The sequence below is a fragment of the Oreochromis aureus genome, linkage group 20 (genome assembly GCF_013358895.1).
Source record: "Oreochromis aureus strain Israel breed Guangdong linkage group 20, ZZ_aureus, whole genome shotgun sequence".
Taxonomy (NCBI): domain Eukaryota; kingdom Metazoa; phylum Chordata; class Actinopteri; order Cichliformes; family Cichlidae; genus Oreochromis; species Oreochromis aureus.
In genome coordinates this window covers 6,268,674-6,280,455 of record NC_052961.1, presented here as the reverse complement: position 1 = coordinate 6,280,455, position 11,782 = coordinate 6,268,674, and the positions used below count along the sequence as shown (strand labels likewise).

The 11,782-nt window shown below is 36.6% G+C and overlaps 1 protein-coding gene across 1 annotated transcript; it reads right to left on the bottom strand.

Annotated features, from left to right (window-relative positions):
* Window positions 1–3,565: 3,565 nt before the first annotated feature.
* LOC120435148 (polymeric immunoglobulin receptor-like) lies at window positions 3,566–11,771 on the bottom strand. The gene is made up of 7 exons (XM_039604150.1): window positions 11,752–11,771; window positions 6,124–6,174; window positions 5,348–5,686; window positions 4,940–5,263; window positions 4,124–4,225; window positions 4,016–4,050; window positions 3,566–3,911 (listed from the first exon to the last, which is right to left on the bottom strand). The coding sequence occupies exons 2-7, from the start codon at window positions 6,158–6,160 to the stop codon at window positions 3,780–3,782; spliced, it is 969 nt and encodes a 322-aa protein (XP_039460084.1). The 5' UTR covers window positions 6,161–6,174; window positions 11,752–11,771; the 3' UTR covers window positions 3,566–3,779.
* Between the last annotated feature and the right edge of the window lie 11 nt (window positions 11,772–11,782).

The window sequence follows — 11,782 nt, the reverse complement described above, 5'->3', positions numbered from 1 at the left end:
CGTCAGTCTGCTGCTGTTCAACCTGCCTCAGTGTCTCGGGGAAAGTCTTCAAGGCTGTGAATAACAAAATAAACCAGTTAATTAACATAGATGCATGAATGCTCATCATTTATGTTCAACAAATAAGTTTATTTTTACTTAAAAGATCAGCAGCTGTCTGTGATCTATAAAAAAAATGAAACAAGGGTTTTGGCAACATCAACCGCCACCACCAATTATAGACACACCTGTGAACACTTACAATAAGCTAACATTTAATGAAAGCTTGGTAATAAACAAACAATTGATTTCATAACATTTTGGTGACTTGATTTAAGGCATGACTTAAGCATTAAGTGGGATTGTTCAATGTCTATGTGAGTTAATTTTTCTTACTTCTGACCTTCATTTCTGAAACAACGGCTCACATCAGACTTTCACAGTGAAAAGGTTTTTGTTTGTTTGTTTGTTTGTTTGTTTGTTTGTTTTACCTCATGTTAAAATTGTATAATTTCAGTGCTCTTATTATTAGTATTGGCTCAATATCAGTACTCAGTCAGTACTGGATTGTAAAGTAAAACATGTCTTGACTGTTCTTAGAGGTAATTCTGCAGGTGCGGCACTTGTATTACACAAAACAGATGAAACGAAATGGTGAAAACTTTATGGCTGATCCATAAAAATGTAATGTATGGTTATGAGTGATGATTTAGATTTTTCAGTGTATTTTTAGACCATTGAACAGGAGTGAACACAGTGGGTGTCAGATTATATTTTGTTTAAGCAGTTAAAAACATTTAAGCAATAAAAATTAAAACTAAACTTTGATAACTCTGGGGGATTCTGTGCTCACAGTTAGAGCTGTGTGTCCGAGATGACCACAGTAGAGATACATCTCTTACTGAAGTGATATAAAGCCAAGAGAAGCCTGCATTTCCATTCACAAGGATTACTTGCATGTACATTGACCTCCTTCTTTAAAACTTACGCCACATTTAATATGAGCATCCACCACTGTAACAGTGAAATATGACAGAAAATTAAAAAAAGGTTCATTTAAAAAATTTCTTTTACAAATGACAAAGAAACTCTTTGAAACGCACCATCTATAACTCTGACTTCAAACTCCTGATATGAGTCTGGTAAGAGAGGCCGTTCTAAACCACACGAGTATCGTCCAGAGTCGGACTTTGTCAGCTCTGTGAAGCTCACATACAGAACTGTAGACGATACTGGAAAAGATCCCTCTTCATACTGGATGCTGTATCGGCCCCTTTGAGCTGCGTCGTCTTCTGTTTCAATGAGAACGTCTCCTTCTTCGCATTTGTCCTTACAGAGAAACTTTTTTCTTCCAGATAAAGAGAAGGAGCACTCCACAGTGATACTGCCTCCTTCTGTGTGGGTGATTGTTTTTGCACTGATGAGCCCACCGCTACACAGCGCTGTGGAAAACATACATAATGATAGTGATTAGTTTTTTCTGTTAAAGGTTAATTGTTGAACAGAATCCAGCATCAGGCTGAGAATGTGCAGCATTTCTCTGATTCTGTTTAATTCACCTAGTTTATTAATTATCCTACTGGCAATCAAGATTTACGTGTCTGCATTCGTCTCTCTTTCATATAATTAACTCTAAATTTGTTAAAATTTACAGGTGGAAATTTTACTCTGGGTTAAAAGGTCCAGTCAGTTACCTGCTAAGTTAAAATTTTAAATCTTTTTTCTTTTTAGCTTAAGTCATGCTCATTAAAAATGTTTCCCTTCTTTCTTTGCACAAGGTTTTATTACTCCGTTACAGGAAAACATATATATATAAATTTAATTTTTTGGCTTAATAATTGTCAAAATAATGTTTATAAATACAAACATAAATAAAACAGCACTATAACAGAAAATAAAAGGAAATAAGTATTAAGCATTATTAATTATTATTAAGTATTTGCGCAGTTTCCCTTCTTTTAGCATTGGGCCAGTTAGGTTTAAATAGCTTTTTTTTTTTTTTTACACCCCTTTTAGTTCTTGCTAAATTAGATTACAAAAATATGGTAAAACAGATGCAGACCTATGATTAATACTGGAACACTGAAGTGTACAATAAAGCACCTGAGTGAACCTAGCTGCTTTAAACTGCTTAAATCAATATGATGAGAAGGACAATGAGTTCTCACCTGAGAAGAAGAAGCAGCAGTAGAAGAGGAGACAGTGGATATTCATTCTGAAGTTAATTCAGTAGGAGAAAAAAATAAACTGCAGGAGATCACTTCACTGCTTCTAGTCTCTAAATATCTGAACAGTCAGGAAGCTGAAGCTGCACACTTCAGTGTCTCGCTTCCTCATTTTACTTTGAACTTTTTCTTCTACACCAACCATTTGATTGTGTTAGGAATCAGTCAGTCCTATTGACCTGTAGTTGGTTCAGAATTCACCAGTAATACTTGTCCGGTAAAGGCCTATATTCACTGGTTACCAGTAAAATACAGGATTTAAAGATTGTTTTCTTTGTTTTGAAAGCACAAAGGTTACTCTCCCTGCTAATGCTGCAGAAAATAAAATCTTAAAACCAAAAACACTTTAATTGAACCCCCGCTGAGGTTCACCTGGAGTGAACTTTCACGCCACAGCTTCCTTCCTAAAATAACTTTTTCAACCTGAGTATTTTTTACCCATGGGATGTTGACTGTCTGAAATTTAATGGTCACAGTATGATGTGTCTGAACACATTGTGTAATTATTCACAGTTTATATATTTCATGTACATCAGTACCCATTTTTGATGAAGACAGCAGAAGGTAAATGCTCTTTTTGTCTTGTTCTAAGTTGCCATGTGCCTAATACAACATGAAGTGGATATATTTTGTAAGCCATGTTCTCTCATTAATGTCTATTTACTGTCTGTTTACGTAATAATGTCTCTAAAATATACATATTTACTCTATAAAGAATAAATATATGAACATCAAAGTTAGTTACATTTGATGAGCTACTCCTGAAAACTCTCCAGCATAATTTAAAAGAGATTAAAAATAGACACCAGGTGCCTCTCTGAGTTGTTGCTTCCTCATTGTGGTGGAGATAGATGTAAGAAAAAATAGATCGTCTATATCTCCTGTCAGAAGTGATCAGTGTTCTGTGGAGTCAGATTGAGGCTGGATAGCATACTGTGTTTCTATATATATATATATATATAACCTTAGATAACCTGAGTTCCTCCTCAGGGCCGGAAAGCTTACGGCAATGCAGATTTCTTATAATAATAGTAATGAAGGTGGAAGTCATCATGAAAGACAATAGAAATAAACAGAAGTTCTTGACATGTATCTAACAGACAAAAGAATAATTATGATTTGTGTAACATTACCAATAAATTACATTCACAGGACCGCATTTAAGGGGATCCAATTTTATTTAAACAATGAAATTTAACTTCACACTCATTGACTTGAGACATTTCTATAGTGTGGGTTGTAGCAATAAACCAGTGAAGGCTAATGTTGATTTTATGTTTTTTTCTCTTTATTTCATTATGTAGACACGACAAAAACTAAAACTCTCCTAACTGTTCGTACTGTTAAGCTTTATTGTCACGTGCAGCAAAAATAACATTAGAAAGTACTACATCTTTACTGAATACTCCATAACTAACCAGGTAACACTTACTTTTAACTGAATAAAACATTTACCAAAGTAAATCCATACACTTTGCCCTTCTGCTTCTTTTCCAACTAAATTTATAAACAATGTGAGGAAAAGAAAAAGACACGTTCCACTCGAAAACAAAAACGAATATAATCTATTGATTATCAGTGCAGATTTGTGTTTGGTGGAGGCTCAAGTAAAGAGTACAGAGGCTCTTCCCTGCTGCTCAGCTCCTGGTATGTTGACCCATCAGCGGGCCATTGGTAAACGTCAGCAACATCATCATAGACAGCAACCTAAAACAAACAAATGATCGATCAAGCAAACAGACAGACCTACAAACAAATTAGTGGGGTGACAAGGAGTGATAGCTGAAATAACTGATTTCAGAGACAAATACCTCCATATTTCTTCCATTACCTCTCGTGTTCACATCTGTAAAATATAGCAGAAACTTGTTTTTTTCTTTTCTTTTAATAGAAACTTAATAAACAGTAAAGTAACTTACACTGAACATTACGCTTTATCTTCAGTTTGTAGAAGAGCAGAACAAAAACAGCGAGTAGCACCACAACCACAGTCACGCATACAGCCAGCAGCAGGATGTTACCTGATTGAGAGGCGGGGGACAGTGGGAACAAGTGAACAAATTAAACCATTTGCAGATGAGAATTGCAGATGATCTCGGGCAAATTAACTTGGAACTTTCTCTCATATAGTACGCCTTCGAGGTCTGTACGATGAAGCAGGATTGGATTCTGCTTAATCAGATCCAAAGTTTTAGTTGTATAAACACTGACTCTTACAAACTTCATTCCTGCTGGTTTTAATTCTTGTGTTCATACTTGTTCATTGCACTCCTGGGTCTGCAGCTGAAAGAAGAGGACTAAACGACTGAGCAGAAAAAAACAGTTTTATGCACATTAAAATAATTTAACTAACTGCCTGAAACCCTGGATCGACTTATTGAGGTGGTAACTGTCTTTGTGTGATTCCTGATATTGAAGTAAACTTAATCAGATAAGGAAAGGATTTTCTGGGTATACTGACCTTTATTTGTGATAAGAGCGCTAAGAGATGCCTCACATATTCTCCCATTTTAAAATGATATAAACTTGATTATAACCTGCTACTCTTTGATTAAGCGATGGAAGCTGACACAGAGTTTCTGCAGACTGCATCAAGTTGAACTGGAAAAGTTCATTCTTGATCTTGAAAACACAATGATAGCAAAAGCAAGGACTACTATGGACCATTGCATGTATCAGTAAAGTTGTTCATCAGACCCGGAGACATGCAGGTACATTTTCCAGTAGAAACTCACCATCTGTTACTGAGATCTCAAATTCCAGGCATGTATTTTTTGCATCTTTTTTTCGCACGCCACACTTGTACCGCCCCGAGTCCGACTTGGTTAGGCTTGTGATGGTCACATTAAAGCCCATGTTACTCCAATACTCAATTTCATATCTGCCATTCATAACTGTGAAATTATTTGTGTTGATGATCATTTTTTTACATTCATCTTTACAGAGGAACTTTATGTTTAGTTGATGTAAAGGCAAGAGGCATCTGATTGTAACCTCCCCTCCCACAGTAGCACTGTAGACTTTGGGTTTACCACTGGTGATATCTTCTTCACAGAGTTCTGTTAAGATATAAAAATATAGATTGACATAGAGCACTGCTTGAAGCAATCAATATAAATTCCTTGACTTTAGAAGAAACTCACCTCTAACGTTGAGCTCTACTTCCTGAAATAAATTCATGGACGAAGAATTGCTCACACCAATTTTGTACCGTCCAGAGTCAGACTGGGTCAGCTCTTTGATGACTGCGCGCACTTTCTTGTCACTTATGTCATATCTTATTATGTATCTGCCACTCTCAGCTCTGTTTTCAGTAGTTTCAATGAGGATGTCTTCCTTTTCACTGTCATTCCTGCAGATATATTTTCTGCTTCCTGCAGTTACTTCAGTGTCAAGTTCAAATCTGAAGTCTTCGCCTTCCACCTTTGTATAAAGGTTTGTTTGTGCGTTGATGAGATGAGTATTTTTGTCAAATAATCCTGCTGTGATATAAAGAACAATACCCTTGGTCAATATAAAACTCTTTATATAAAATCCAGAGTTGTGAGTATTTAGCTAATTTAATACCTTCTTATATTTTGATTATTTTAAAAACAAATATGTCAATGTCTCTAATTTATGAAATTTGCAGGTTTGTTTTTCTTGCTTTTGTCATCCAGATTTGACATTTCTGGGTTTTGGATTTAAACCCTGGACAGTAAGAAACCTCTAATATTTTGGACTATTTTATTGCCGAACAATTATATCAATATCAATTAAAAAAAAATCAAAATTTGCAAATTCATAGTCTCTGTGCGTTCAGAGATAAATTAGTATGTATTTAACTTTTTTCCCCGCAGAAACTGGTAATTATGATAATGAAAACTTCACAAAATGAGAGCTGCTGTATTTAAGAGTCATTTTGGTGACCGATACTCACCTGATAAGACGCAGAAGAACAGAACATGGATATTCATTCTGATTCTTGAGCCTGTTGGTTTGACAATCAGACAATCAACAAAGAACGACCTCTGTCTGGGGTTTAAATAAATCCTTGCAACTTCTCAGTTTAACTTTACCAACTTCCTGAGTTAAGTTACTCAACTAAACTCTTATATCCCCCCCCCCCGCCTTCTCCAAAACTGAGCTCTTACTCAATATCCCACTCAGTCTTCCTTTTTTTTGTTTTGACTGTGACCTCATTTGGAAATAATAGCCTGAGATAAATGTTGAACATTTTTAGATGATGCCTGTCACCCCTTCCCTCCAGTCAAACCACGTCACTCTTCCTCACTGGTATCTATTTTGCATTTACTTCTCAGGTGTTGTCAGATCTTTCTCCCGGTTGAATATAACTGACGAGGTTGATTCTCTAATAACTGAGTAAACATACACTTTAGATATTAAAACATATTCTTTTCTTGAAAAGCTCAAACTGGCAGATGTGTCAAAAAAACTGCAGCATCATTTTTAAGTGCTGAGACTGATTCTTACACTTCTGTGTGATTTTTGTGCCTAACAGGGTTCAGGTCATGGGGGTAACTGAGCAGAGAAACCTAGTCTTCCCTCACCCCAGCATCCTCTTCCAGCTCATCCAGGGGGACACTGAGACAGCCAGCCGGGAGACATAATCTCCAAGGCAACTCCTGGGTCTGCTCCGGGGCACCTCCCGGTACAGCATGCCTGGACTTCCTCACCGTGAAGGCACCCAGGAAGAATCCTTGTCAGGTGCCCAGACCACCTCAGCTGGCTTCTTTTGATGTGGAGGAGCAGTGGCTCTACTTTGAGTCCCTCTTGAATGACCAAGCTCCTTGCCCTATTTCCAAGGGACAGCCCAACCACTCTCACTTGGAGGAAACTAATTTCTGCAGCTTGTATCCGCGACTTTATTCTTTTGTTTACTACTCAGAGCTTGTGACCATAGGTGAGGGTAGGAAGATAGACTGACTGATAAATCGACAGCTTCGCTTTTATGCCCTGCTCTCTCTCTAACACAGCATATCAGTAAAGCTTTCGCATCACTGCGGACATCACCTCAATCTGTCTGTCAAAAGCAAATATGAAATCCTGAGGCCACCAAAGTGGTGAATTAAGGATTTATATTAATAACCATGATGATTGTGTGTATGATGATGAAGAGCGTGTTCAGGAAGACTATGGTGACAATGATTAGAGTAGTCAGAACTTTCCATCTGAGCACAACTAAAGAACAAATGTTACACAAAGAAAAGCATTTAAGATAAATTAAGGTGATAAGTCCTCACCCAGCATTCAGCACATGAGACAGATTGCACATTTCTTTTAAGTATAATGGAAAAAACATTTACTGTTTCTGCCTGTGTGACACATACATTCTTTTTCTAGTTCCTTTTTCTTAAAAGTTTTCATTACAACATATTTTCCTGCACCCCCTCACTCTTGCATCCTCAGTATTTTTGCACACTTGTTTTTACGATTATTGTACTTTTACCAAAGTCTATTTTAATCTTCTACCTCCAGAACTTAATTCAAACTGACATCCAGTTAGACTTCTGTTTGATCCCTCCTTGTACTCACTCATGTTTTCCACACAGAAGAATACAATAAGTTACCATCAAACAAATATTTAGCTTGCAGTTGGTTGTCACAGAATATAACCGATGGTTGCACAATTAATTTATTGTAATGTGTAATTTTGGAGAGCCAGTTTTGGTGCTCACCTGTCATATTTCACTAGTTTTTAGCTTTTTGTCCATTAGTGACAAAGTATTTCTTGACACCACACAGAAGATTTGGTCTGCTATGATTACAGTTGAAGTGGAAGGTAAATGAATATAGTTTTAAGTCACATCCTTTCATCAATGACTATAAACGGTCTGTTTATTAAATAATTTTGAAATAATTTGTATATTGGTGGTTTAAATTGAGCTATATAAATTTGACTTTATGCAATGATAAAGTCTTATGAGCCTCTAAAGCCCCTGGTCCCTTTGAATTGTATTTACATGGATTATATATGACAAAGAAAACGAAAAAACTTATTTCAAGTTTCACTTTAGATTCTAAGCTGAGAAAAATGTGCCACCCTGAAATTTCTCTTTTTGTATAAACACATGTCTCAGTTTAACCTCCAAACATACTATTTCTATTTTTTAAGACATCTGCCAAATTTCAGTTGAATTCGATTGGCTGTTACTCATAGAAGGTATGCAGCATAATTTAAACACAATACAAATAGATGCCAGGTGCCACAACAAGGAAGTAGTCACTTCCTTATTGTGGTGGAGACAGATGTGAGAAAGACTGATTAGATTTTCTGTAAAAAATAAAGATGATCAGAATTGATCAGTATTTTGTGGAGTCACATTGAGTGTAGATAATATATTGTGTCTATTTCCGTACATAACAGGTTGTAATATTTAGAGATATCTGCATCTCAAGAGTCCCTTTCTCCTTAGGCGCCCGAAAGCCTGCGGTAATGCAGATTTCTTAAATTGATATAAATGAAAGTGGAAGTGATCATCAAAAAAAAAGAATAGAATTAAACAGAAATTTCTTAACATGTATCTAGCAGGGGAAAATAGAACAATTTTGATTATATTGTATATTTGAGGGTTCAAAGAGTATGAATTAGCTCAAGTAATATACTGCTAAAGAAAGTGTACAAAATTCTAAATATAAAGATCTCACATTGAAAATGAATTTAACGACAATGACATAAATTTTTTTTAATCAAATAATGTTTTGAATCCCCCACCTGAATCTGCTATGCTAATCTCGTTTTGCTAACCTCAGTTAGCAAGGTAATCCTCTTTTATCTTATACTGGTTCTTGGTGCAGCCCAGTAGTTAATCTTCTTTTTGAAATCAGCTTCTGTAGCATTAAAGCTAACCTCTTTTTAGCTATTTTTTCCTCTAATTGGCTCTCTCTTGTAAACAGATGTTTGGAACAGTTGGTAGGTGGGAAGACCATGTTAAGGATATCCAGTTCCTTTGACCCCTTAAGGAGCCTCGTAGAGAAAACTGTTTAAACCAGAGACAGAGGAGTTTGAAACCTCTGATTTTAGCTTACAGGGATTATCTTGTTTTAATGATGCTAGTTAAAATATAGAATTTCTGTTGGCAAAGTGTCTTAAAGGAAAACAAATTCTATAAACTTTCGTCTAGTTTTATCAGATGCAGAAATTTTTGTTTTCAGTAAATATGCGTACTAGCCTATTTGTTCGTAAAGTACAAACAAATTCAGGTGCAAAAATTCTGATAAATCACAGATTTTTCATACACACCGTTAATAAATGAGGCCTGTTGATCTCTTTGCAGTGGTACCGGTTAACAGGTGAGATGCATTGGACATTCAGTTTATCTGACTGTTTTTCACATATGACATTGTTAAAAACAGACCAATCAAGTGGTTGGAAAGCTGCATGGAGCTTATTTTGTACTATTTCTATACATACCTGGCACGGCACTTTTCGGAGGACAAGTAACTAGATCAATTAGGTGATTTAGATAAGTAAGAATAATCATCAAATTTTGCCACAAAATTGTTTTATTTTTTGTATAATTTAACTTATGAAGCTGTGACAGCATATTTCACATTTATTGATGTATTCTTTTTCTTATTAGCATCAGATGACTGCTTCATTTAGCTTGAAGAATGTGTTCGTTAACATAAAAACATTTAAAATACAACAATTTTAGGATGTTTTTTTTTTAATCAGTTTATATTTTTTCCCCAAGTGAGCAAATTCCAGCCATATGAGATCAAAACGTTCTTTTATTGAACAGAAAATTACAGGTGTAAAAATGTGAAAAAAAAAAAATCTGTTCACTTGTTTTATGATACAAATGCTTTTTATGACATCAAAAATTTTAAATCATAATGTGGTGAGTAATATGCAATGAGGTTAAATGTGCAGACTTTAGACTTAACCCTTATATTGAGCTCTAACTCCTGAAATAAACACAGGAAGGAAGGAAGGATTACTCACAGGAAATGTATACCGTCTTGGGTCAGACTGTGTCATGGCTACATGACAAGCTTAATTCTTCCAAGATTAACTCCAAAAAAAACCAAAAAAACCAATTACACTGTGCACACTTAAAAATTCAAAAACTGCACATCCTAATTGGGCACGAGTGTAGAATAGAGCTGGTTACGATCCCTGCTGACTGGATTGAGACTCTGGTAGATGTCTTCACGTCTGAAGACCGAGGCTTGATTTGCGTAGGTGAAAAGCTGTTGAAAGAAATGCAGAAAATTATCCGAGCAATTCTTAAGCATATAGTAAAGTAGAGCCATTATGAATGATGATAAAGACAACTGATGCTTAATTGTTGAACCCACCGCACAGAATAACAGGTCTAGTAATAAATCTGCTCATATACTGTTTTAGAAAGTGACTCTTTAGTTGTCGAACTCTAATTATATATTTTTTTTTAACGCAAAAAGAAACAAATCAATAAACTTTTTCTTATTCAGTAGGACTGTTTTAGCACAGTGGCAATAAGATGTTCCTGCTGCTTGACTGTGAATATGGCAACAAATGTGACTAGTGTATAAAGAAACTTTCAGCCATTCCCGTTTCCACACTGCAAAATCTCCAATGTTAAATTGACACCAGAAAATGTCAATATGTGTCCACTCTTGAGTGTTAAATGAACACTTGACTAGGGATGGTATCGTTTAGGTTTTATCCGATACCGGTGCTTAAAGAATGGAGAACACAAAATTGGTCCAAAAACCTCTCATGTTCAGCTGTTTTTTTGTAAAAAGATAATGTTAGCCTTTTCTGCAGCTATAGGGCATATATGGTATCACTCTTGGCTGGAAGCAGTGCTTAAACAATGGGGGGGGAGAAACACACCACACCAACACACCCCACACACAAACTTTGTCCAAAAACCTCTCATGTTTAACTGTTTTCCACTTTTTCTTTGGTCATTTTAGCCTTTTTGGCCAGGGTGAAAGGAGTATCTGCCATCAAACAAGAAGACAGCTGCATGTAACTATGGTGGTGTTTGCTAGTTCACCTTACACGCATTAAGGTAATAACGTGGTTAGCGTACTCAACGTTAATTACACACGAACAACATGAAGCTACTCACGCAGAGGAGAACGGCTGCTGCTGCCATCATCATTTCTGCTACGCTGACAGGGCTAGGGGCCAGGACTCTCCTCTTCGGGTTTTTCGGGGATGTTGCTAACTCCGTGTCCGATAACAGGCACCACACCCGCAGTAGATGTGCACGGTGTGAGGTCTCGCAGCAAGCTATCAAACACTGCGCATTTCTCGGCTTTAAAAAACAAAACAAAAACGCTATGTGTCGCCAGGTGTTCCATCAGATTTGAGGTGTTACCTCCTTTGACAGTATCAGCTTAGCCATTAGCCGCCCAGCTTGCGGGCTGGGCGGCTAGTGGCTAAGCTACAGAGTGCATTAATGGCAGGGCTATAGGTTGAATATAGAGCTTCAGGCTGGGCAGCTGACAGAGCTTCAGGCTGGGCAGCTGACAGAAAAAACAAAGCCCCGGAATAAACAGAATAAACAGTCCCCAAGTCAGGAAACTCTTGATTGTCTCTTCCACTCACCACAGCCGGCAGCTCAGAAGTCTTGGGGTCC